The sequence below is a fragment of the Kryptolebias marmoratus genome, linkage group LG10 (genome assembly GCF_001649575.2).
Source record: "Kryptolebias marmoratus isolate JLee-2015 linkage group LG10, ASM164957v2, whole genome shotgun sequence".
Classification (NCBI taxonomy): domain Eukaryota; kingdom Metazoa; phylum Chordata; class Actinopteri; order Cyprinodontiformes; family Rivulidae; genus Kryptolebias; species Kryptolebias marmoratus.
This window is the reverse complement of record NC_051439.1, coordinates 7,291,916-7,314,835: the sequence shown is the minus strand read 5'-3', so window position 1 is coordinate 7,314,835 and position 22,920 is coordinate 7,291,916. Positions and strand designations below refer to the sequence as shown.

The 22,920-nt window shown below is 40.0% G+C and overlaps 1 protein-coding gene across 3 annotated transcripts in view; it reads left to right on the top strand.

The window, feature by feature from the left end:
• The window catches only part of actn1 (actinin, alpha 1), a 64,318-nt gene extending 44,107 nt beyond the window's left edge, over nt 1–20,211 (top strand). Inside the window, exons 6-22 of one of the 3 annotated variants that reach the window (XM_017415800.3) lie at nt 699–777; nt 1,009–1,090; nt 1,976–2,061; nt 7,139–7,231; nt 8,056–8,286; nt 9,310–9,457; nt 9,693–9,843; nt 9,962–10,070; nt 10,671–10,811; nt 11,818–12,000; nt 13,255–13,389; nt 13,678–13,857; nt 15,097–15,243; nt 16,976–17,056; nt 17,322–17,387; nt 18,348–18,506; nt 19,717–20,211. In XM_017415800.3, the coding sequence (XP_017271289.1) occupies nt 699–777; nt 1,009–1,090; nt 1,976–2,061; nt 7,139–7,231; nt 8,056–8,286; nt 9,310–9,457; nt 9,693–9,843; nt 9,962–10,070; nt 10,671–10,811; nt 11,818–12,000; nt 13,255–13,389; nt 13,678–13,857; nt 15,097–15,243; nt 16,976–17,056; nt 17,322–17,387; nt 18,348–18,506; nt 19,717–19,875 (2,230 nt within the window). In that variant the 3' untranslated portion in view covers nt 19,876–20,211. The remainder of the gene's footprint in view (nt 1–698; nt 778–1,008; nt 1,091–1,975; nt 2,062–7,138; nt 7,232–8,055; nt 8,287–9,309; nt 9,458–9,692; nt 9,844–9,961; nt 10,071–10,670; nt 10,812–11,817; nt 12,001–13,254; nt 13,390–13,677; nt 13,858–15,096; nt 15,244–16,975; nt 17,057–17,321; nt 17,388–18,347; nt 18,507–19,716) is intronic. The other 2 variants (XM_017415767.3, XM_017415783.1) reach the window with 2 other exon arrangements.
• Nucleotides 20,212–22,920: the final 2,709 nt, after the last annotated feature.

The following is a 22,920-nucleotide window of genomic DNA, read 5'->3' as shown; positions in this document are numbered from 1 at the left end:
AACTAAATTCATCAAATGCCCTGAAACAAGATGTCCACTAAAGGATATAAACGATAACCCTGTTGGATGAAATGGAAAAACTGACCTTTTATTGTATATTTGGGTTCAGTTGTTCCTTTGTATTCTGTAAAACTGGAGCACGTCGCATCTTGCCAACAAAGTCAAAGTGGAAAATTTAAAGAAAACTGTTGCCAACACGCCATGTCTGTTCAGTGTACAAAAGTGTCCCAGAAGTTTTTTTTCCCCTCTCTCTCTGAGTAAGACACAGGATCTGTATCATAACTGGTAATTACCCGTTCTGTTGTATGTTTGAAAATAATTTGATCGGTCCCCCCTCCGCAGAGCTCCACCGTTTCTGAAGTTTTTCTTTTTAATTGAACACAAAAGGCACTTTGAGTCTCTTTTGACAACCACCTAAATTGGTCCCAAAACACTTTTTGTTGTTTTGTTGGATCTTACAGCTTCTCAGTATTTAAAAAAAAAAAAAAAAAAAAAAAAGTTTATATTGAAAACAAGGATAAGAAAAAATACAAACTGTCTCAATCTTTAAAGGTAAATGGGATGAAAACTGTCTCAAAAGTTGAATCTTCATATGAATGTATTTAGGTAACGAAACGCAGCTCAAAGCCTAACGTCACATTCCTTTTGTTTTTCTTCATTGCCTTCTGTTTCAAAATTTCCAACCTTTGCTTCATCAGCTGGAAAGATGGCTTGGGTTTCTGTGCACTCATTCATCGACATCGTCCAGAGCTCATTGACTACGGAAAGCTGCGCAAAGTGAGTGAAATCTTTGTCCCAAACCGACACAAAGGTTCTATCTAAGAAGACTTAGGTGGATAGTAATACGTTTTTAGCCAAATAATGGAGAAAAAAAACCTTAGTTGTAGTTCAGTTCCTGCTTTTGCTAAACCAATTAATCATTCCTGGTCAATGATTCTGAATTGCTAAGCTGGACTTGGTACACATGTAGCCTAAACGTTGTAATAATTAAATTTAAATATTCCACAGGATGATCCCATGACCAACCTGAACACAGCCTTCGACGTGGCAGAGAAGTACCTGGACATTCCCAAAATGTTGGATGCAGAAGGTGAGCAGCCTGGGTGTCAAACAGCGAGATGATTAAATGGAAAGCAGACCATCTCCCGTGTTAGAAGACCTACTCTTTCTGAAGTCCTGGTCAGAAGTCTGAAAGTTCTTTGCTGGGTCGGTGATTAGCATAACCCCTGTTTTTTGTCTTTTCTCAGTCTGTCAGGCACACCAGCTGTGTTAAACATGAGCCAAGCTCCTTTTATGTTTAGTACAGGACCACAGTTCCAGGAAGAAGGTCCAGCAAAGTTTGAGTTTATCTCTAAACTCAGGGTTAACTTACTTGGTTTCCCTGAACTTGCGGTAACTTACCTGGAAGTTTCCCTACAGATAACCCAGAGTGTAGGGCAAACTAAATTAATGTTAACTTACTCAGTTTCACTCAACTCTTGGTAACTTAGTTTTCACTGAACCTACTTTCAGTTGACTCTGAGCTAGCTGGACCAAAACTCAGGTTGTAGTTCTGACCTGGACAGGACCATTGGACGTCTCTGCCTGTTAAGGATTTATAATCTAACCCATTTTATAAAGTTGTAAAGTAGAATGAAGTCAGCTTTATCTGCTCCTGAAAGAGTTGGTTTGGGGCTCCGTGTGCAGCTGTGCACAAAGGAAGGCTGTTTTTACTGAACGTTTACATTCACGTCCTCTACAAATAAATTCCTCCTCGTTGACGTCATCTTGTATCTTCAAGTATGATTTCTTCTTGCGAGTGTGTTTCTGTTTGGACAGTTTGTAAAGTTTAAATTACAATCGCATCTGGACAGCTCGTTTTTCTTTCCTTACTTAATCATTTTTATTTGACAACCTCTACTTCCTGCACCTTCACTCAACGACTTTGACCCCCTCCTGACCCTTCATCCTCCCTGACCTCATCTCCTTCCCACAGATATTGTAGGCACTGCTCGACCAGACGAGAAGGCGATCATGACCTACGTCTCTAGCTTCTACCACGCCTTCTCAGGAGCACAGAAGGTATCCTGGATGCAGCGTCTTCTTCCTCTTCCTCCTCTTCACTCCCCTCCTCCTTTTGTTCTTTGTCTGTGTGCGCCTCCTAACAGTATCCTTCTCTCTGCAGTGCACAACGCTCCCTGCTGGGGTCACTCTCCTTTACTTTCCGCATGGTTCACAACACCAAAAATGCATGTCGGGACAATATCAGTGTTCTTAAAGACAATGAGCACAAGTACGCCTCCAGTCTGCTTCACTGTTAGTGGGACGAAGATACGCTGGTGTAGCTTCTCAGTCATCCAGGACATGGCAAATCCAAAGAGTTTTAATAAACAAAGCAAATGGACTTGCATTCTGTAGGTGAAGATGCTTTTCTTTTCCATCCGAGGAGCTTTCTCAGTTCAAAACTGAAGAGCGTGGAGTTCCAAGCATTAAACTGCACGAGATGCTCCGTTTATAGAGCTAAATTCACGTACAGATTCATCTCTCACCCCTCCCTCCAGAGAGCTGTTAGCCTTTGTTTTCCTGGCTCACCGAGATGTTTTGGTCACGTGTGAATTGGAGGGAAAATGATTGGTATAAAGCTTAATGCTCCATTGTTGGTTTTAGAAACAGAACATCTCCAGTTCTGACTTGAGAAAGCTCCCCAGATGGGAAGCGAAACGTCTTGAACCGCTAAACAGAAGTCCAGTTGTTTCTTTTGTTTGTTTGTTTGTTTGTTTTAATTGTTTGGATTTGACAAGGATTAGTTTCCTGTCAGTGAACTGGAGCTGATTGGAGTGGGAGATGCAGCAGAGTTCGTCTGATCTGAGTGATGATAGCAGCTGTGGCTGACACAGATTAGCCTGAAGTTCCATACTGAGGAGGAGGAAGAGTAACTCTTTAAATGGGGCGTTCAGTTTACAGAGTGACGGTTTCAGTTGTGGGCGGAAGAATGAGTGAAATGAAAACTGGCACTTCAAAGTCAAACCGTAAACTGTCAATTTACTTTGATGGTAAAGCACCACGTGGCTTCAGAGGAGAGTCTGCTTGTTTCTGTCAAAGAAACGAGCCCCGTGTTGTATTTGACGTTTATTGGTCTGACAGCTGCTCTGTCGTGCAGCAAAATGCATAAAATGCTACTTTACCCTTCCTATTAAGATTTTTTGCTGTGGCAACCGCCTTGAATTGAATTAACTTTAAAAATGAACTGGTTTAAATGACTAATATTTGTTAGAAAATAGATTCAAATGATTAAATTATCACCATATCAGAATGTGTCTTTACTTTGGGTTCTCACCTCCACCTGCTGTCAAACATCCTATTCCTTATAAGTAAGATCAAAAATCTGCAAACGAACTTGGAGACTGATTTTAGTTGGACTGGAGGGGACTTGTGACTCATGGTTTTTGCCCCCCTGCTGGCTCCTTTTTGTCTCTGCACACTTTTACTCTGCCTTTCTCTCCCCTCTGTCCTCTCCCCCTGTCCCCTGTTCCATGGGCAGACATCATTAGCACCTTGAGGCCAGATGAGAAGGCCGTCATGACTTACGTGTCGTGTTACTACCACGCATTCTCAGGCAAACAGAAGGTGAGACAAAAAAAACTACCCGTGGCCAAATGCTTACCGAGTTAGTTAGCAGTGAATCGACAGCCTCTGACTTTGCCAACATGTATTTTTTTCTTTCATTATTTTTGCTATGAGAGTTTGGTGCCTTTTATTGAAATGAGGAGTTCATTACCATACCAAAAAAAAAAAGGAGAAAGGCGAAGTAGAGCATTTTGTACGGACACGGACTATTTTGTTTGTAGCCTTTTGTTAAAGAACGAAAAACCCACAGTGATGACTGAAATAAAATGAAACTGACAAATACAATAAAAGCTCCTTTTTCACTTGGATAAAAGCTGCCCTCCATCTGGCCACAGACGGTGTGAAGTCCAGGAAAGTGTACAGCCTTTTCCTGTTGTACACCAGGGGAAAAGCCTCTCCAGCATGGTGTGGGATGGTATTCCTGGCCTGAAACTGTCACCCTGGTAATAATCGGTCGCGGCAGCTCGTTATCCCTTGGTTTAGTACGTGGTGTACTGTTGGCCCCGTCCAAGCCGGGTTTCTCATCAATCCACAAGAAGTTCTTAAAAAATATGACCATAGACGTTTTAGGTTGAGGATCTTCTGATCCCTCCAGCAGGCCAATGAGTTGAATATTATTCCACCTAGAGCGTGCCTCCAGGTCTTCACATTTCCTGCTCAAAATGCCTACCCCTGCAGAGAGCTTTACCATAGCAGCTTGCATGCTTGTTAGCTGGTTGCTGTGCTTGGTAGCTGCGGTCTCAAGATCAGAAATGGTTCCATTGTGCCGAGTGACTCTCTTCTTCAAGCGGTTTTAGGGCAGCTGCCTCTTTCCTTCTAACAGACTATATCATCAACTCAAGTTTGCAAGGATCTCCTTATTAGTATCTGACTTTTCAGGGAAATCTATCTGCAAGGTTTGACGGTGCGGCCCTCCTTGGCCAGCCCCGGCAGACTTGTTTTTGGTCCAAAGAGTCAACATCTATCCAGATATGACTCAGAGGACATAGAGCTTCTGATAAATCCTCGAATACATGGTTGTTGCAACTGATGGACAGACGTCAAGTGTCAATTAAAGTATATTCCAGTCATCTTTCTTCAGAGCTCTTGCTAAACACGTTCACCAGAGGCCTCCTAATAGGACCTTCGTACAAACATCTGCTCACACAAGCCTGACCTGCACATCCTGGCTCTCCATTTAAGGCAGCTGTCAGGGAAACTCTCATCTGAGCCAAGTCTCTCCTGTGATCTTTTGTCAAGAGAGGCTGGAAGTGTAGTCGTCCATTTGGGATGTCAGTCTCTGAGCCGTGAAACTGAATGAGAAGGGCTTTCAGGGCTAGCTTTCTGTGGATCTGTTTTCTGTAGAAGACCACTGGTCTGTTTAAGCAATTTCTTCTTTTTTTTCAGGCGGAACTTTAAAAATACTAGTTGAAAAGTTCATTTGTTCATATAGCTTTTTTTTTTCTTTGCTGAAATGTGCTGCATTTTTTTCAAACTTTGTGCATGTTGCTTAAATTTCTGCCTGTATTTTCTCTATAAATATATTTGTCTTTGGTTTTTTTAATGTTTTCACTTTCAGTTCAACAAATGATCTTAGTATATTGTAGCACACGTAATGCTGATGGTAAAGTAAAGTGGTAATCACTCAGCAGTAATAGGTTAGTCATCAGAAGGTTTGGCTCAGGAAGGATTATGGTTGAATTTAAGAGCACAAAGGAAACAATAAAAGCTGCAACAGGTGATTTGTATTAAATTTGAGAAGTTATTTACAATATATACAAATGCTCTGTCACCAATGTATGAACTGATTCATTATTTCAATAAATAAGTTTTTCATAGATAGATGAACAGATCGCCTAAATTATCCAGACTAAATCCAAACGCTGGTATTAATCCCACATTTCACAAGATACCAAGACATGGGCAGGAGTCCAGATGAGTTCAATAAGTCAGTAAAGACTGAATAAGTCTTTAGGGATCTTTAGTATGTGTAAAGATTCTTGTGTGGAGGGAGCAGGCGAAACAGATCCAATTATTCCGACTCCGGGTTCTTTGGGCCTGAAGCCTAGTAGTAGCTTGACATCATAGGAAACCTGGCCGGTTCGTTTGTTTCCAGTCTTTAAACACAAAATATAGCAGTTTCTCACAGAACAGAGACATCTAAAAGCTGTGGCAGCTCTGAAACTTTCCCAGTCACACACATGCTCTCCCAAACGATGGGCGCCTCTATTTTTATTTCTTTAAAACTCAAATCCTGCAAAATCATGAGAGGTTTCACACTTAGTCCCAGAACGGTGGACAATGTGTAAATGTATAAGATGGAGAAAATGGCTGCAAGCACTAAAAATGACTGGATGACGATATGCTATCACCAATGTTTTTACTGGACTCACTCATTGTCACATTAGTCATATAAACTCAAAGGCAACTTTGTCACAAGCAGAGCCTCGTGTTTCCAGCTGCAGTTCCAAAACAATGTTGGGAAGTTGTGTACAATGCAAATAAAAATAGAACGCAATGATTTGCAAATATCATAAATTTATATTTTATTCACAATGGAACATATCAGATATTTAAGCTAAGATGTCTTCAGGAATAAATAAGGTAATGTTGAATTTAATGGCAGCAACACGTCTCTACAGTTGTTCCAGGTCCATGTTTCCTCTCCTCTTCTTCTAACATCAGTCTGTAAACATCCAGGAACTGAGGAGAGCAGCTGCTGGAGGTTTTAGAGGGAATGTTGTCCCATTCTGCTCTGATGGAGGATTCTAGCTGCTCAACAGTCCTGAGTCTTTGCTGGTGAGAGGTCTGGACTGCAGGCAGGTCAGTTCAGCTCCTGGACTCTTCTACTATGAAGCCATGCTGCTGGAATGATGCAGTCCTATACCATCAGAGAGGCAGGCTTTTGAACTGAGCACTGATAACAGGCTGGATGGTCCCTCTCCATTTTAGTAAGGAGGATGTGACATTTGTTGTTTCTAAAAGAATTTCAAGTTTGGATCCGAACAGAGAAGCCTTTTGTTGACCCCGCCTCAACGGTTTTTGAGATATGTTGCTGCTATCAAAATTAACAATTTTCTTAGTTTACACACTTCATCTGTTTCCTGTGTTTCATTGTGAATAAAATATGGGTTTATGAAATGTTTTTATTTTCATTTTTACACAACGTCCCAACTTTTTTCAGAGTTTAGGGTTGTACTCTGTAGGTAGAGATACAAAAACAACACACTGTTTGCAGCTTATCTAAATTTAGATAATGGTGCAGAGAAAAAAAAGGTGTTTCTGCACCTGACAACAACATGAGCTACAGTTTGGTCTTTGTTGTAGCTTTGAGCCCACAGCGCTGGAAGCAATTCTTCACTTATTAAAACACAAAGCAGTTTCTGACTGTCATATTGCTTCATTCCCAAGGAAGATTCGGTAAAAAAAAATCTCACTATGCTCTTTGCAGGCTGTAAACTTGCAGAGCATATAAGGTTGAACAGTACTCTGGTTTAAATGTGCTCTCAGCTCTGTGTCTCACATCGTTTCTCCCTTCGCCTTCGTTGTTCAGGCAGAGACGGCAGCAAACAGGATCTGCAAGGTGCTGGCTGTCAATCAAGAGAATGAGCAGCTGATGGAGGACTATGAGAAGCTGGCCAGTGATGTGAGCACACCCTCCACCTTTCCCTATAAATGCCCTGCACATCCACTTTCCGAGCCTTTCTCCAATTTCCTGTTTTTGAGCCGTTCCCTCTGCCCTCCACTCCTCGGGGAGGTTGGTGCTCCGTTCAGGTGCAAAAAGGCAAAAGATAAACAGGCTGACAAACTGACTGCATTAAGTCTTACTGTATAGAAATGGAGAAGTTGTATATATCAAATCAGACATGTACTTTATAAAACCGTAAACTGATATTTTAAGTTATCATTAGTTGCTAAAAGTTTCTTGATTACCTTTATTACAAATATGAAGAGTTTTCTCACTAATGCATTTACTTCTGATATGTTCAGACTTACACTGCAAATGAAAAACTAAACACAAACACTTGAATGCACCAACTAATGAGACAGTTTTAAGCTAAACAGTATTTTAAAACAAACAAAAATGCTTTATTCTAATTTTAAAACCTTTTGAACGTGGATGTTTGTCAGCTTTCTTAGCCTGAGCTGATAAAAAGCAAACAAACTATAAAATAAATGTTATGTGCATATTTGGTTTTCAAAAACTAGTCAACTTTTTGAGATAAGTTTATTTCATGTTTTGTTTTTTTCCTTTTTCCCTCATCACTTACATTAATTACATAAATTACACTGTTTCCTCCCTTTCTCACTGCCACGATTCTCAATTTTTCTGTCCTTTTTTTACTGCACGGTTCTTTTCTTCCCTTCATTCCGTCAACTTGCTTTCCTGTACCTGCCCTCTGATCCTCGCACTTTACATTATGCACACACACACACATACATACACCCAAACACCACCATCCCCCCCAGCTGCTGGAGTGGATCCGCCGCACCATCCCCTGGCTGGAGAACAGGATGCCTGAGAACACTATGCAGGCCATGCAGCAGAAGCTGGAGGACTTTAGAGATTACCGGCGTCTCCACAAACCGCCCAAAGTGCAGGAGAAGTGCCAGCTGGAGATCAATTTCAACACTCTTCAGACCAAACTGCGGCTCAGCAACAGGCCTGCCTTCATGCCCTCAGAGGGGAAAATGGTCTTGGTATGTTATAGTAGTTGGAAAAAGAACAAAGTTTCACACATTTTGTGCCCAACTTTTAAACAAACTTCTTTACAACTTTGATGGGCAACCGTGGCCAAAGAGTTGCATCAACTTACACAAACCGTGTGAGTCTGACTATAAAGTGCTGAACTCTGAAAAAGTCTAAATAACTTCACATTTTTCTGTGTGTAATGAATCCTGTTTTTCTCTCAGCCACCTGGCAGGTTGGATCAACAATATCTGTTGTGATTTTATTGTAACACAACTGTTTTCATGTTTTCTTTTTTCCTACAATTTACTCACAGCCTGATTATGTTGTAGAGTAAAATAAAGTGTAAGCATTAAGTAATATTAATAATATGAAGAATTAAGCTTAGCTCAGTTTATGCTTCTCATAACGGGGTTCTTTTACTAGTTAGAAAACCTGTTTCTGTATTAGAGAAATAAACAAGCATGTTTTAGTTTCAAAGAAGCTGGGCAGCTTGATGACAAGCATATGATGAATTAAAAAAGAAAGTGTTAAAGACGATGTTTACAGACTTGTTAGATATTCATCTTGCCCATGAGCTGGACTTAAAACTGATGAATCAGAAAGTGTTTTTCCCTCTCAAGGTGGAGAAATTGTAAGTGTGTGTTATCCATAACACAAAACAGGAAGACTTATTTAACTAAAACCTTCCTCACATCATCATAGTAACCAAAGTTTAAGTGTGTTTTAGTAGGTGAAAGTGGACATGGAACAGTAGATTCTTAAAAAGTTCTAAAACTCTGTATAAAAACATTTGCTCCCTGTTGAGCGTAATGAAAAATGTTTCTTTTCAAAACTTAGTCATCATTTTAAAGATGTGGAAAAGATTAAAATGGCTAGACTAACTGTTACCATAGCTCTATTTATGAGAAGAAAACAACAAGTTGGTTTTAGTTTGTTTTGCTGTAAAACAGACGTTCAGAACCAGGCCGTGGCTGCGTTGACGTCCCAGGCTGTTCCAGAAGTTTTCATGTCTTCTCTTTGGCCCTGCTCAGGACATTAACAATGCATGGGGAAATCTCGAGGGAGCAGAGAAGGGCTACGAAGAGTGGCTCCTCAACGAGATCCGGAGGCTGGAAAGGCTCGACCACCTGGCAGAGAAATTTCGACAGAAAGCAGCGATTCACGAAGCCTGGACTGAAGGTACAGGATGCTAACCAGATGCTTCAGAATATCTGCAGTTTGCACATAAACATCCAGCATGCTTCTGTTTAATGTAAACAAACGTGGAGGTGATGGTTTACCAAAGCTGCAGTTCTTGCTCAGCAACTTTCATCTCAAATTTATAATCTGGTAGATGTTACGTTAAAGAAATGTGCTTTTTTTTTAAATGTAATTTTATTTTTTAACGTTTCCTGCTTCATCTACTGTGCCTTAGGTAAGGACGACCTGCTGCAGAAGCGGGACTACGAGACGGCCTCTCTGTCGGAGATCAAGGCGCTGCTGAAGAAACACGAGGCCTTTGAGAGCGACCTGGCTGCACATCAGGACCGCGTGGAGCAGATTGCCGCTATCGCACAGGAGTTAAAGTAAGACGTTCGGAGGAGGGGACACAAAAGGCTCCGACTGAAAGATAAGAAAGATGATGAATGCGCTTCCAGGCTGCTGCGATGCAGACGATGATAAGTCTCTCGTTTTGTTCTACAGTGAGCTGGACTACTACGACTCCCCCAGCGTGAACGCTCGCTGCCAGCGGATCTGCGACCAGTGGGACGCCCTGGGAGGTCTGACCCAGAAACGCAACGAGGCTCTGCAGGTGATGTGAGAAAAGAGACCCTAAATGTTTCCACAGAATAAAAAAATCTGCCTTTTTATTGATGAATGTTTTTCTTCAAACGGATGAACTGTAGAGAAACTTATTTGAAGGTTCTTCTTTTTCATTTAAAATGGATCCTCTACCCTCAAACATTCACATTTTTAAAAACAATACTAAATAAAATTAAAGGAATGCATACTTCCTGCTGCTTTTCAGGCCATAGTTTTAGTCTAAGATCATCTTATGTTGGGAAATGACGGAATTGTAAGCATTTCTGCTCAAACCTTTATTATTCACAATCGTATGCAATATCGTAGTAATGGCTTTTAGCTACAACCACATTAAATTTTAGCTCATTTTCTGAGTTATAGCCTTTTTTTGTTGACTGATATTGATTAGCTGTAGTAGCCATCTTGAATTGGATTGACTCTAAATGTTAATCAGTAGATATGCATCCATTGATTACTTTGCAGTATTTTCAATCAAATCCACACAGGAGATCCGAGATATTTTGCTAACAGACACACACATGCACACAGACACAAGCAAAAACATGATTGAAAGACTTTACAAACCTGTGTATATTTTAATGCTCAACAGCGAACTGAGAAGCTGTTGGAAACTATCGACCAGCTGTACCTTGAGTTTGCCAAAAGAGCAGCTCCATTCAACAACTGGATGGAGGGCGCCATGGAGGACCTGCAGGACACCTTCATCGTCCACACTATTGAAGAAATCCAGGTGAGCAAGAAGGGAAACGACAGGTAAAAGTAACAAGTAAAAGGAAGTCTATGAAGAGACATTTTAAATTGCCTGTTGTCTTTCGTCGTCATTATTCGTGAAAGTTTTTTTTTTTTTTTTTCAGTCATGATAAAACTTTACACACATGCACAAGCTTGAGCATGAACACGAATGAAAGCAAACACAAAGCTCAGTTTTCTTAAGTGTGATAGATGAAAAAAATCTCTGTAAGTGCGTTTAGTGAATCTCAAACTGAGCAGCAACAGCTGAACAGAAAATAAAACCAGCAATCAGGAAGTTAAAAGCAAAAGTTGTAAAGAGTGTAAAAGAAAGTGGTTGTATCAAAATCGAGAAGCCTAAACAAATCAAAGCTTTGAAGAGAGCTGTCATTATACAAAACCATTTTCATATGGCTGCAGTCATGTAGAGAAACCAGATATCAATTATTTATCAAGGTAAAAAAAAAATTTTTTTCAATTATTTTCACACTTTTCATCAGAATTTGTTTCTTTTGTCATGTTGCATTTTTATTCCTCTTTTCAAATTTCCACTTTAACCTTACCTTAAAAAGACTGGTTTAGTTTTAGTGTGTGCACTGCTTATTTATCAGGCATGCTTTTGGCTTTTCAACAACGTCACTGATTATACAAAGTTAAGATGAAAAGAAAAATATGTTAATTTTGAAATGATGGGAGCTAAACTTCCAAAAAATAAATAGTTCCAGAGGTAACAGAGGCTTACATCAATGCAGAAAAGTATCTACAGGTTTTACAGCAACATCTGCTCCCATCGCTGCAACAAAAAAAAAAAGAAAAAACATTTGATATGTTTATTTTGTTCCGTTGTGAATAAAATATGTTGTTTGCATTCTGACAGTCTTACAGACATATTTACATTTTACACAAGGTCCCAACTTGGGAGAACTGGGTTTGTTTATGGTGAAAGTAGAAAGAAAATCCTGTTTCAGCAGCAAAGAATTTATTCTTGTTTCTTTGCTGCGTGTTAGGGGCTGAGCACAGCCCACGAGCAGTTCAAGGCCACCCTGCCGGATGCTGACAAAGAGCGCATGGCCATCCTGGGCATCCACAACGAGATCGCCAAAATTGTGCAGACCTACCATGTGAATATGGCCGGCACCAACCCCTACACAACCATCAACCCACAGGAGATTAATGGCAAATGGGACAAGGTAATTAGTATGCATGAAATCGTTTTTTTTTATGTCAATACTTTCTATTAAAGATTAATGGATCGTGTAAAGTTAAGAAACTTTTCTGTGTGTACAAATATAGATTCCCCATTCAACCTTTAGAAGATTTTTATCACAGAGTCAGTCTGACTCCAGGCCAAAATAAACCTGTGATGGAAATTCATTTAATTGTTATGCCAAATCCTGAAGGTATAATGATATAATTGCTTGAATGTATATCACTTTCCACCTTTTTATTCAAGAGTTTTAGGCTAAAAATCTTTTAAGAAAGAGGTCAGCGTTAACTCTGTTCACATCTGTTATTACAACATTGTTTTGAATCGGTTTCGGGTGATTTGACTGGATGTGGTCGGCTCTGACACCTCGGCTCCCATTTGCTGGTAAAATATGTTTCCCAAAACATTTTTGTAATCAGATGTCAGTTACCAGCACACAGAGGGCTGACAGCAAGCAACAAACAGGACGTCAACAGGTCTGCTGATGTTTCTGTAAAAAAAAATTACAATACATTCAAACATCTGAACTAGATTATTATTTAGACATTAGACGGTTCAGACAGAGCCTTTGAGTTGTAGAGTTATCTCTTAATTACCTAACAGACACAGTAGAAGAGAAATGAAGGCACATATACGACGATTACTGACTTCAGAGCTCAGTGTCAAAACAAAGACTGAAAATTTGAACGGAAAAAATCCACAGTGCACTGACAGCCGGCAGCTTTTCTACTGTGAACAGAACATCAGCTGGGTGTTTAATTAGGTGAATGTAATGTAATACGACACCGCTCAGACTGTCCTGTGATTTTACAGCGACCACAGTGGGTCGAAAAACAATCAGAACAAACATGAAACCAAAAAGAAACTCACCCATACAACGTCCTGTAATCCACTCAACAAGACATTTATGTTGAGAAGGATTTCGGCCAAGAACAAGCTGAATCTTCAGAATATTATATTGCAGATTATCTCTGATCAGCTGCAGCTAAGTGGACTTTTTCCCTCTTGTTTGTTTGTTTTTAATGCTAAGACGTCCTCTCTGCTGTCTGTGCAGGAGCATCACAGTTCAGCAGGAGGTCCTACAGTTGGGCTCGGGACAGATTGTGTTCAGACTACCAAACATGCTACCATTCAGAATATAAAAAAGTGTAAATTATAATACTTATAAATGCTTTTCAGATGTAGAAAATGTACTTAAAGGCTCATTCCCGGTGGGGTTCCCGTGACTCTCCTGTAGGTCCGGCAGCTGGTGCCGCAGCGCGACCAGGCTCTGATTGAAGAACATGCCCGGCAGCAGAACAACGAACGTCTGCGCAGGCAGTTCGCCAATCAGGCCAACGTCATTGGGCCCTGGATCCAGACCAAGATGGAGGTAAGCGTGAGCGCCACCAGCAGTCAAATGATCCCATTACAGGTTCAGAAAGAGGTCAGCGTGTCGTCAGCTGCTGCCTGGGCTTTGTGAGCAGTTTGAAGTTTATGATACACTTGTATGAATAATTTGTTTTTCTTGTTTCAGTATTGTTGTAACAGGATGTCCAGTCTCTGGATATCTGAAATAATACCATTATTGGGTTTAATATTAAAGGTTTCAGTAAATTCATCCAAGTCAAACAGGAGTTGTAAAGTTGTCTTTTCGTGTGCTCTGTGTGTGTCTGTCCAGGAAATTGGCCGCATCTCAATCGAGATGCACGGCACCCTGGAGGATCAGCTGTCGCACCTCCGCCAGTACGAGAAAAGCATCATCAACTACAAGCCAAAGATCGACCAGCTGGAGGGGGATCACCAGCTCATTCAGGAAGCGCTCATCTTCGACAACAAGCACACCAATTACACCATGGAGGTAACCATGACAACAGAAAGGCTGCTGCTGGTATTTGTCCCCCCACCAAAGATGGACAACAGTCATGTTCCCAACATTTCCACTGAAGGAAAGTCATTTTCACTGGCCTGTGACCAACTGTGTCTGCAACTGATTAACTTTTGGAGTCTGTGCCATTCAAGATGGCCACCACAGCCAATTGACCTGAGCCAACACAAACCTAACTATAACTTTCTCAGTTTTACAGATATTGAGCTAAGATTTGGTGGGGTGGCAGCTAAGAGTCCTTCACAACACATGCAAGATCACACAAAATATTGGGAAATCCCATGAGATCATGCATAACCTTACTTTTAAGGTCTGACAAAAATGGCTACAACTCCATTATTTCTCCAAATAAGATGATCGTAGTCTAAAACTCTGACACGGGAGGTGATGGGCGATGACGTTCCTTTTAGGAATGCTAGGCCTTTAATTTGTAAAAGTGTGCTTCCAGATGTAGCTTCTGAAGGAAGACTTGGGTCTCTTTGTGCTGTGGGGGGGTAACAAGTGTCAGGTTACCCTGAAGACATGTTATTTGATCATCCTTTTAAATTTATTATTGCTTAAATCACAAGAGGTGTAGCTGTGAAACCAAAACTCCATAAACCCTGTTCCTCTGTTCCAACGAGCCCCACTCAAACCCATTATTCCTTTAATCACAATTTGATGCACACAGTTTCTCTGCCATATTAATCCACCGCTAAAGTAGTTTTAATATTTAATCCTGGTGGAGTCAAAATGAATATCTACTGAGCCAAATGAAATCATATTTGTTTTTTCAATTAAAAAAACATTGAGTTTACTGTTGTTTGTATATAGTGTAAAGTCATGTTGTGTTGAACTTAATGGATTTCTTCATACAGAGAATGTCATCGGCCTTATAGTTGGACCTCTTTAGGTGGGAAGAAAAGAAACTGATTTGAATTTTGTAAAACTCGAAGCCAGGACTGTGGTTAACGAGCAGCTAGAATCGATCTTTATTTTTCTGCTCAGAGGGAGGAAACATGGAGGCAGTTAGGAACAAAACAATAGATCTCAAAATTACCACCAGATATCAAAACATGACGAGCATTTTAGCCAAGAAAAAATGCTTTTTACAAATTATTTCAGTGTGCCTTGTTTTCAGTGATGATTCCAGGTGGCCATCTGAATCACAAAACCAAATTCTAGCCTCTGAGACCCGATTTCCCTGCCTGTCTGTCTTCCTCTTCTCTGCAGCACATCCGTGTGGGCTGGGAGCAGCTGCTCACCACCATCGCTCGCACCATCAATGAAATTGAGAACCAGATCCTGACACGAGACGCCAAGGGCATCAGCCAGGAGCAGCTGAACGAGTTCCGGGCATCTTTCAACCACTTCGACAGGGTCAGTACTGAGTCGCTGTGCAGACACGAAGCAGCAGGCGCGCACAGACTGTGCTCTCGCTGCTTCCTCGGGTGGCTTGGCTTGTGGCTCGGGGGTTCGATCCCCAGCCACTGCAGCAGGCCAAAGTGTCCTTGGGCAAGACACTGTACCCCTAATGCCCACCAATATGCTTATCGGTGTATATAATGTGTAAAAATATTTAAATGAATGCACTGTGTGTGTATGAATGGGTGAATGAGAAACCCTGTAAGGCCCTATTAGAAATACTAGGAGCAAAAATATAGAATGTTATTAAAGGAATAGTTTGTCTATATGTAGTGAAATAATTATTAAAGGTTTGAGGCTCACCCTGAAGGGTTGGTTTAGTCTTAAAGTTGCTTTTAATATAAAACATTGTGTACATGTATGAGCTTGTGTGTGACTCTGTGTGGTTGAAAGCGTTTTCTTCAGGGACAATAACACTGATCGTTAAACGCTTCAGTACTTTCAGGAAAAACAGCAGCTGCATCATCATGCAGCACAGCAGGAAGATCAAAATGAGCTTCACGTTGATCGCTGCTTCTCGAAAACTCTGCTCCCTCATCTTTCAGGAAGTCGAACCCGAACTTGATTCAGTTTCATATTTCAAGGCCTTCAGCTTGTTGGTACACATAAGAGCTGAAGCTGAGCTAAAACGAGCAGAATATGTCTGTCAGTTTTATATGCTGCAGTTCTGTGTAAGAAACTAAGTATTTTTAAAATGTGGCAAGGATTTAGTTAGGCTGTTGGCAAATGTTTCCATTTTTCCACTTTGTAATACACATAATGATAATTCTTAAAACAAAATTCTTACCATTTACTAACTTAGGCCTTTCTACAGGGAGATTTTTTTTCTCTCTAAGCTCCTGAGACGATAACTGTCCTCAGCTTCCTGTGCTCCATGTCCAGTGAGTTACACACCATGATACCAAACAGCCCTGTGACTACCTGTCACCCTTGAAACTGTCAGTCTGACTGATTAACTGATTACAGGACTGGAGACACCTGTGATGCAGATTACAGGACAGTTTAATTTAACATCTCCCTGTCAGTTTTAATCTTTAAGAGTACCATCCTTTTTGTTAAGGCCAGTTTAATTAGTTTATTTTTTAAACTAATTCGTTTAAACTAAAATTCAAAAGCAATGACTGATTTTCATTAGTTAACTGTTAGTATTTTTTTCTTTCAAGTTATTTTAATGATGTTTTTTTTTTTTTTTTTACAAAAGGGTAAAAATACATTTGTCCACGTCTGTACGTTGCTTAAGTTGTTTGGTAAAGTGAACATGTTTGTGTTGTATTTTTGTGTTTCTATAAACACGGTACGGTGACAGATTTTGTGTGGTTCGTGTGCTTGTGACGATCTGACCGAGCTGAGCTGAAGGGCCGTTAGTCTGCCTGCTCTGCACATTAACTCCTCTGAATGCCTTCACCCAGCGGCGTGTTCACCTGCCACATCCTAATCAATGTGCACCTTTTTTTTCTCTCTGTTTTCTGTCTCTCGTGCATGACCCTCTCCCTTCACCCCCCTCCCTCACCCCCTCACCTCCTTTTCCCACCCGTGCATGGTGCACTCCCTCCACATTCCTCCTCGCCCCGCTCTCCCACCCCCGTCACCTCACCGTCACTGACACTGCTGTGTGTGTTGCTGCATGGCCTGTGCCTCCACCCCCCACCCCCGACGCCTGGCCTGGCACTGGGCTCCCACACACCAGGACCACTCGGGCACTCTAGGCGCGGAAGAGTTCAAGGCCTGCCTGATCAGCCTGGGCTTCGATATCGCCAACGATGCACAGGTACTTAATCGTGGCCACACCCCAGCAGTGAGAGGTTTAACTTTTTTTTTTCTTCCTTTTTCTACTTCCCTCCTTCTCCCTCTACTCTTGCCTTTATTCTCCCTCTGAATTTGCTCCGTATTTTCCCCTCACCTCGCAACATCCGCAACACGGATTGTTGCGGCTTTCTTGTCTGAATTTCCTCACTGTTCGACCTTTATACTTCCTCTGCTGTCCTTGCCTCTCCTCTCCTCCTGGTTCCGTTTGCCTCTCGCTGACCTTGTAGAAGAGAACAGGAATCATGGATGCTGAAGACTTCAAAACCTGCCTCATCTCCATGGGTTACAACCTGGTAAAGCCTTGAGCTCTCTTCAAATATGAACATTTGTTTGTGCGGATCCAGAGCAGTTGGAGCTAAAATGAATGCAAAAAAAAGAACTGTATGCGTATTCATTGCCCGTCGCCAAAAGTGATATTTTTGCCTCAATCTGAGTTTGTGTGTTCGTTTTTCTGTAGCAGCAAAATACCTCATGAACCACAGGACAGATTTTAATGAAACTCTCAGGAAAAAATATCATTAGATGTATATCTGCAACTGATGAACTTTAGGAGACAACCCAATTCAAGATGGCTGCCACATCTAACTGACTTTTATAAAATTGACTATAATTCAGTCAGTTTTACAGATATTAAGCTAAAGTCTGATGTGGTGGTAGCTGAGACTGATTCCCAACAACACATACCGACATGAGATATGTGTTTAAAACTTTGCCAGTGGAGTCAACTGTGTCTGTTAGCAAATTTTCTCATGAACCACTGAACAGATTTGAATAAACTTTCAGGAAATAATCCCTGGATGTAGATCTACAACTGATTCATGTTTGGAATGGCTCAAATTCAGTCAGTTTCAGAAATATTGAGCTAAAATTGGATGCAATTGTAGCTGAGAGTCATTCACAACACTCTGAGCATGACATCTCAAGATATCACATGAGATTACCCATAATATTTTTAAGGTTTAAAACAACTACAAACTCTGGCATGAAAGGCGGCGGGCAATATGCATTCCTTTAAGAAATGCTAGTTCTGTTTATTTAGCATTTAGCAATTTATTTATTCTTCTCCAAAGTTCTTGTTTTGAATCCACAAGTTTTTAAGTTTGTTTTTGTGATGGAAGACTCAGCAGTACTTGCACCATAGTCAAAATATTTTCCACCTTAATAAGGTAATATGGGCTAAATCCTTCACTTTCTTGTGCCATTAGGGTAAAGACGTGTTATTAAACTTGATCTTTTCTCTCTGCTGCCATCAGGGTGAGAACGAGTTCTCCCGCATCATGAGCATCGTGGATCCCAACAGAATGGGCATCGTCACCTTCCAGGCCTTCATAGACTTCATGTCCCGCGAGACGGCCGACACGGACACAGCAGACCAGGTCATGGCGTCCTTCAAAGTTCTTGCTGGGGACAAGGTACAGTCCTGCATCATAAATGGTGGTCAGTCTTTAGGTTTTCTGAACCACTGTTTGTCTCTCTTCTAGCTTCCAATGTGAAGCAATGTGCCAACTAAAAGCTAAAATGGGGAAGATACCAGCTAAAAATAAAAACTACAAAAACAAGTAGCAAAATTCTATCTAAAAGTAGCAAAACACCAGCTAAAAACTAATACTATCAAAAATTGCTAGAAACTAAAAGTAGCATAAGAAGATGTAAAAAGAGCAAGTGTACTGAAGCAGATTTTAAAGATAATATTGGTTTTGAAGAGATTTTAATGCATTTTTTTATAGGGACGTATAGGGAAGTCAAAAGTTTTGAAAAAGAAAAAAAAAAATACAAAAGTCACTGCAGTATCTCCTGTATGAGCCGAATATTTTGATACATGAACAGCATAAAGTAAGCAGAAGTAGTTAAAAGAAAAAATGTACAAACAAATAGAAAAATAGGAACACAATAATGTGAGCGTGTGAAGGCTGAATCAGCTTTTATACTATTAGGAGTAGAGTAACAGTTTTTATTGTAAAACAATAAATCAGTGTAGAAATAATCATAATAAATTAAAGTAACACTTTCTTTTCAGAAAACCTTAGAACAAAGACAAAAGAATAATGGTATTGATCTTTGTTGGTACCACTTCACAATAAAAGCATCTTTGTAAAAGATTATTGCTTCATAAATACATTATTTATGAGTTGAAACACTTTACAAAGCATTTCTAAAATGGTTATAAAATATTGTTCATACACTGAAGCTGGCTCAGTATTTAGCTAAATGAAGTGATTAATGTTTATTAATTCAAGGAAATTAAAGGCTCAGTTGAAGACTCAGTTGTAAATGTGAACCTAATGATTACTTTCATTCAAATTTGTTCAGTGATTCATGAGATATTTTGGTAACAGTACAAACCAACTAACACACAAAGACAGACACAAATAAATACATTATCAGCTTTTTACCTTCAGCCTCAGGCAATGGCTAAAACAGCAGTAAGACTTTAATGATTAACAGGGACTCTAATTAGGAGGAAATAATAAACCTCTAAATAAATAAACAGAGGTTATGTTTGTTATATTTGGCCTAGTGATGATGGTCTCACAGTAAAAGGACCAGTTTCCAGTTGTTTGAGTTGATCTTTATCTGCATGTTTTATTCTGCTGTTTATTGTTTTTTTCTGGTTTTCTCTAGAACTACATCTTAGCTGACGAGCTGCGCCGGGAGCTGCCGCCGGATCAGGCCGAGTACTGCATCGCCCGCATGGCCCCTTACAGCGGCCCCGACGCGGTCCCCGGAGCCCTGGACTACATGTCCTTCTCCACGGCTCTGTACGGAGAGAGCGACCTCTGAACTTTCTGTCAGTCGTCCTGACTTGGGACCACCAGCTCAGATCACCGCCATGTTCTCCCCACCGTGTCCACACTCCTGTCCCACTGTGCTCAGATTTTGTTTTTTTTTGTTTGTTTCTGGCCTTATTTCATCGGTCTCCTCTGCCTCTCTGTGCTCCTCCTCCGACCTGTTCACCTCTCCTCCACTCTGTCGCTGGTATCTTTGCTTCTCATGCAACGCAGCTGCTCTCCAGGTTTACAAAGAGGGAGAGATCTTTTTTTTGTTTTTTTGTTTGTTTTTAATTTACTTGTCATTGTTTTTCTTCAAAAAAAAATTAATAAAGTAAACATATTTTATTATACGGAACAAAAAAAGGTATTTTTCTTCACCTGATTTGAAATAAAAGGAAAAAAAATTGTAATAAAGAAAAAAAACTGCTGTACTTTCTCCACTCATTCTTTTTTTCTACAGAGATGATTGTCTTATTTACAGGTTTCCATTTGTTATCTGTGTATTTCGCTCACTTATTGAATCATAGCATCTTGAAGATTTTGAACGGGTCAGCCACTAAGACCTGTTTTGAGAGCAACTTCCCTCGTCTCCCTGCAGCTCCATGCTGAGAGGAAAAGGCTGTCTTGCATTTATTTAAAACAACAAAATTTTGGTGCCCAGTTTACACAGTGATTTGACTTTGAAGCTGAGAAAATAGTCTGAACCTCATTAATCTGTCGAAAGGGAAGAGTATCAAACTTTGAGGTGGAGGTAAAAACAGAAAAACGTCACTGTCCCATTCACCAAGTCCCCCCCGACTCTCTATCTCCACTTTCAGCACAAGCTGTTTAATTATGTTTATCAGTGGGAGCACCTTTCCTGTGATAAAAAATAATAATGAAACATGCAAAGGAGTTTCACTCTAATGTCCACTTCAGTCAGTTCTTAGTTTTTCCTCCATTTACTCTGAAACAAACTCCTTACAGCTACAGAGTGTCTGCCTGAAATTATTTTACTCATTTTTTCGTTTTCATATGTAATTTTAGTGTAAGATATTTGTAGCTTTAAGGTTTTGGATGGGCTGTGGTAAAAGGATTTCATTAGAACAGAATAGATTAGAATTAGAATAGAAAATAATTATTGGAAAAACTACATTTTACTCAGATAAATTTGCTCAAATCCACAAGTTGCTTTACTCTGATGCAGAAAAAGCTTTTGAAAATCTCAAACCGTCCCTTTAAAGTTCCACTTTGGGTTTACCAAACCCAGGAGAACCTTTAACACAGTGGTGCAGTGGCATCTGTTGAGAAGGTGAGACGAGCAGCACAAGATCACTGTTGGCTAATCTGGTTTTATTGTTTGTCCCACATTCACTGCCACTTTCTCTCAGAGCAGACCACTTGCTTGTCTGCTCAAAGATGGTTAAGATACCACACTGTATTGACTAATGTGCTTAATGTTTATGTAAAAAGGTGTGATGTGATTAACCCTGCTCCTGTGCTCCCGCTTCAGGTAAGGGTGACACCACTTGACAATACAGATCTAATTCTTTTTGTGGATGGGTCAGGCTCACACTAGGCAAACGCAGGAGAGAATCAGGTCAGGCTCGCTGTGGTGTCCGTCCAACCAGACATTATCTATTATGTTTAGAGACTCAACCACACGAGTCTCTAAACAATCTATACAAACTCTAGTATAGATTTGATGAATTTTCTTCAACAGTGTCTTTCTCTTTGCCACCAGCTGTAAAAGCAGAAAACATCCAAGGGGGTGAATACTTTTACAAGGCACTGTAGTCTTCCTCACCGTCTCCTCTTAGTTGGACATGCCCCTTCACCTTTCTAAAGAGGTGTCATAGGGGGCAACCTTACCAAGGTCTGTGTCAGCTCTCCACAACACTCCAGTCAGATGAGCATCAGGACCATTTTCTAATCCTACATTTAGACTTTTCCTTGCTTTCCTGAGTCTCTCTGAGTGAAAACAGTCTGTGATTCCATCCCATCAGGCAGAAAGTCCTACCATGTGGTGAAATAACTACGTATGCAATTGTCTGATGAAAATCCATTCAGATTAGTATTTTAATATAATTTAAGTGTTTATTCCTTCACTATTCAGTATTCTACAATAAGGGGCATATTAGCTTTGGACAGTTGAATATGTTTCTCAGATGATGCATGTTTTCTCTCTACAGGAACTGCAGAAAAGAACCAGTTTCCTGCAAGAGCAGCTGATACTGAGGTCGGTTTTTGTTTGTTTTTGATTTTTGTCTGTTGGTTAAACTTTGTATGGGACTGTGGAGGTAGTCAAACAAAACAGGAACGAGACAAAAAGAGCCTCGACTTAAGACTATTTTGGTTGACAAAAGATTTGTGTTGGTGCTTTTTGTGTTCACTGTTATGTAAAGTGGGGTTTACTATGATATTATCACTTGTGTTATTGCATTGTACGTACAGTAGTTTTTAGACATACTCGCAGGAACAGTCTGCTCTGGTCAGTATTATTTTTTTAATTCTAATTGTTTTGCACATTGAAATTTACAGTGATTAAATGTTTGTGCACTGGTTGTGAAAGCATACACTACTTTAATATTGTTATTGTACATGTAAAGTAAATGTAATTTTATATTTAAGCTTTTTTTAAAATATGCTTTTCCAAAGTATTGATTTTGTTAGATACGTTTTCCAGACGAAACATTTCAATTTGATAAATTTAATTACTATGTTTTTCATGTGGAACCAAGTTAACTATTAGTCATATGGTAAATGTAGACTGCATATTTTTTTTAATCACACAGTTATCCCATATACACGTAGCTAATTCAGTGCTTATATATATATATATATATATATATATATATATTTTAAGGGTTTATATTAGTATAGTTGTTAAGACACTTGCCTCAGGTTGACATGAACAGGAAAGAAAACCAATTTAATTTCGGAGTTATTACTAATTATTTAAAGTACCTAAAAAGAAAAGATTTTGGCAAATATCCCCCAAAACTACTGAGTGTTTTATACATAGACATATTCATTTAGAATAAAACTTTTATCTTTGCCTTATTTTACTTTCAAA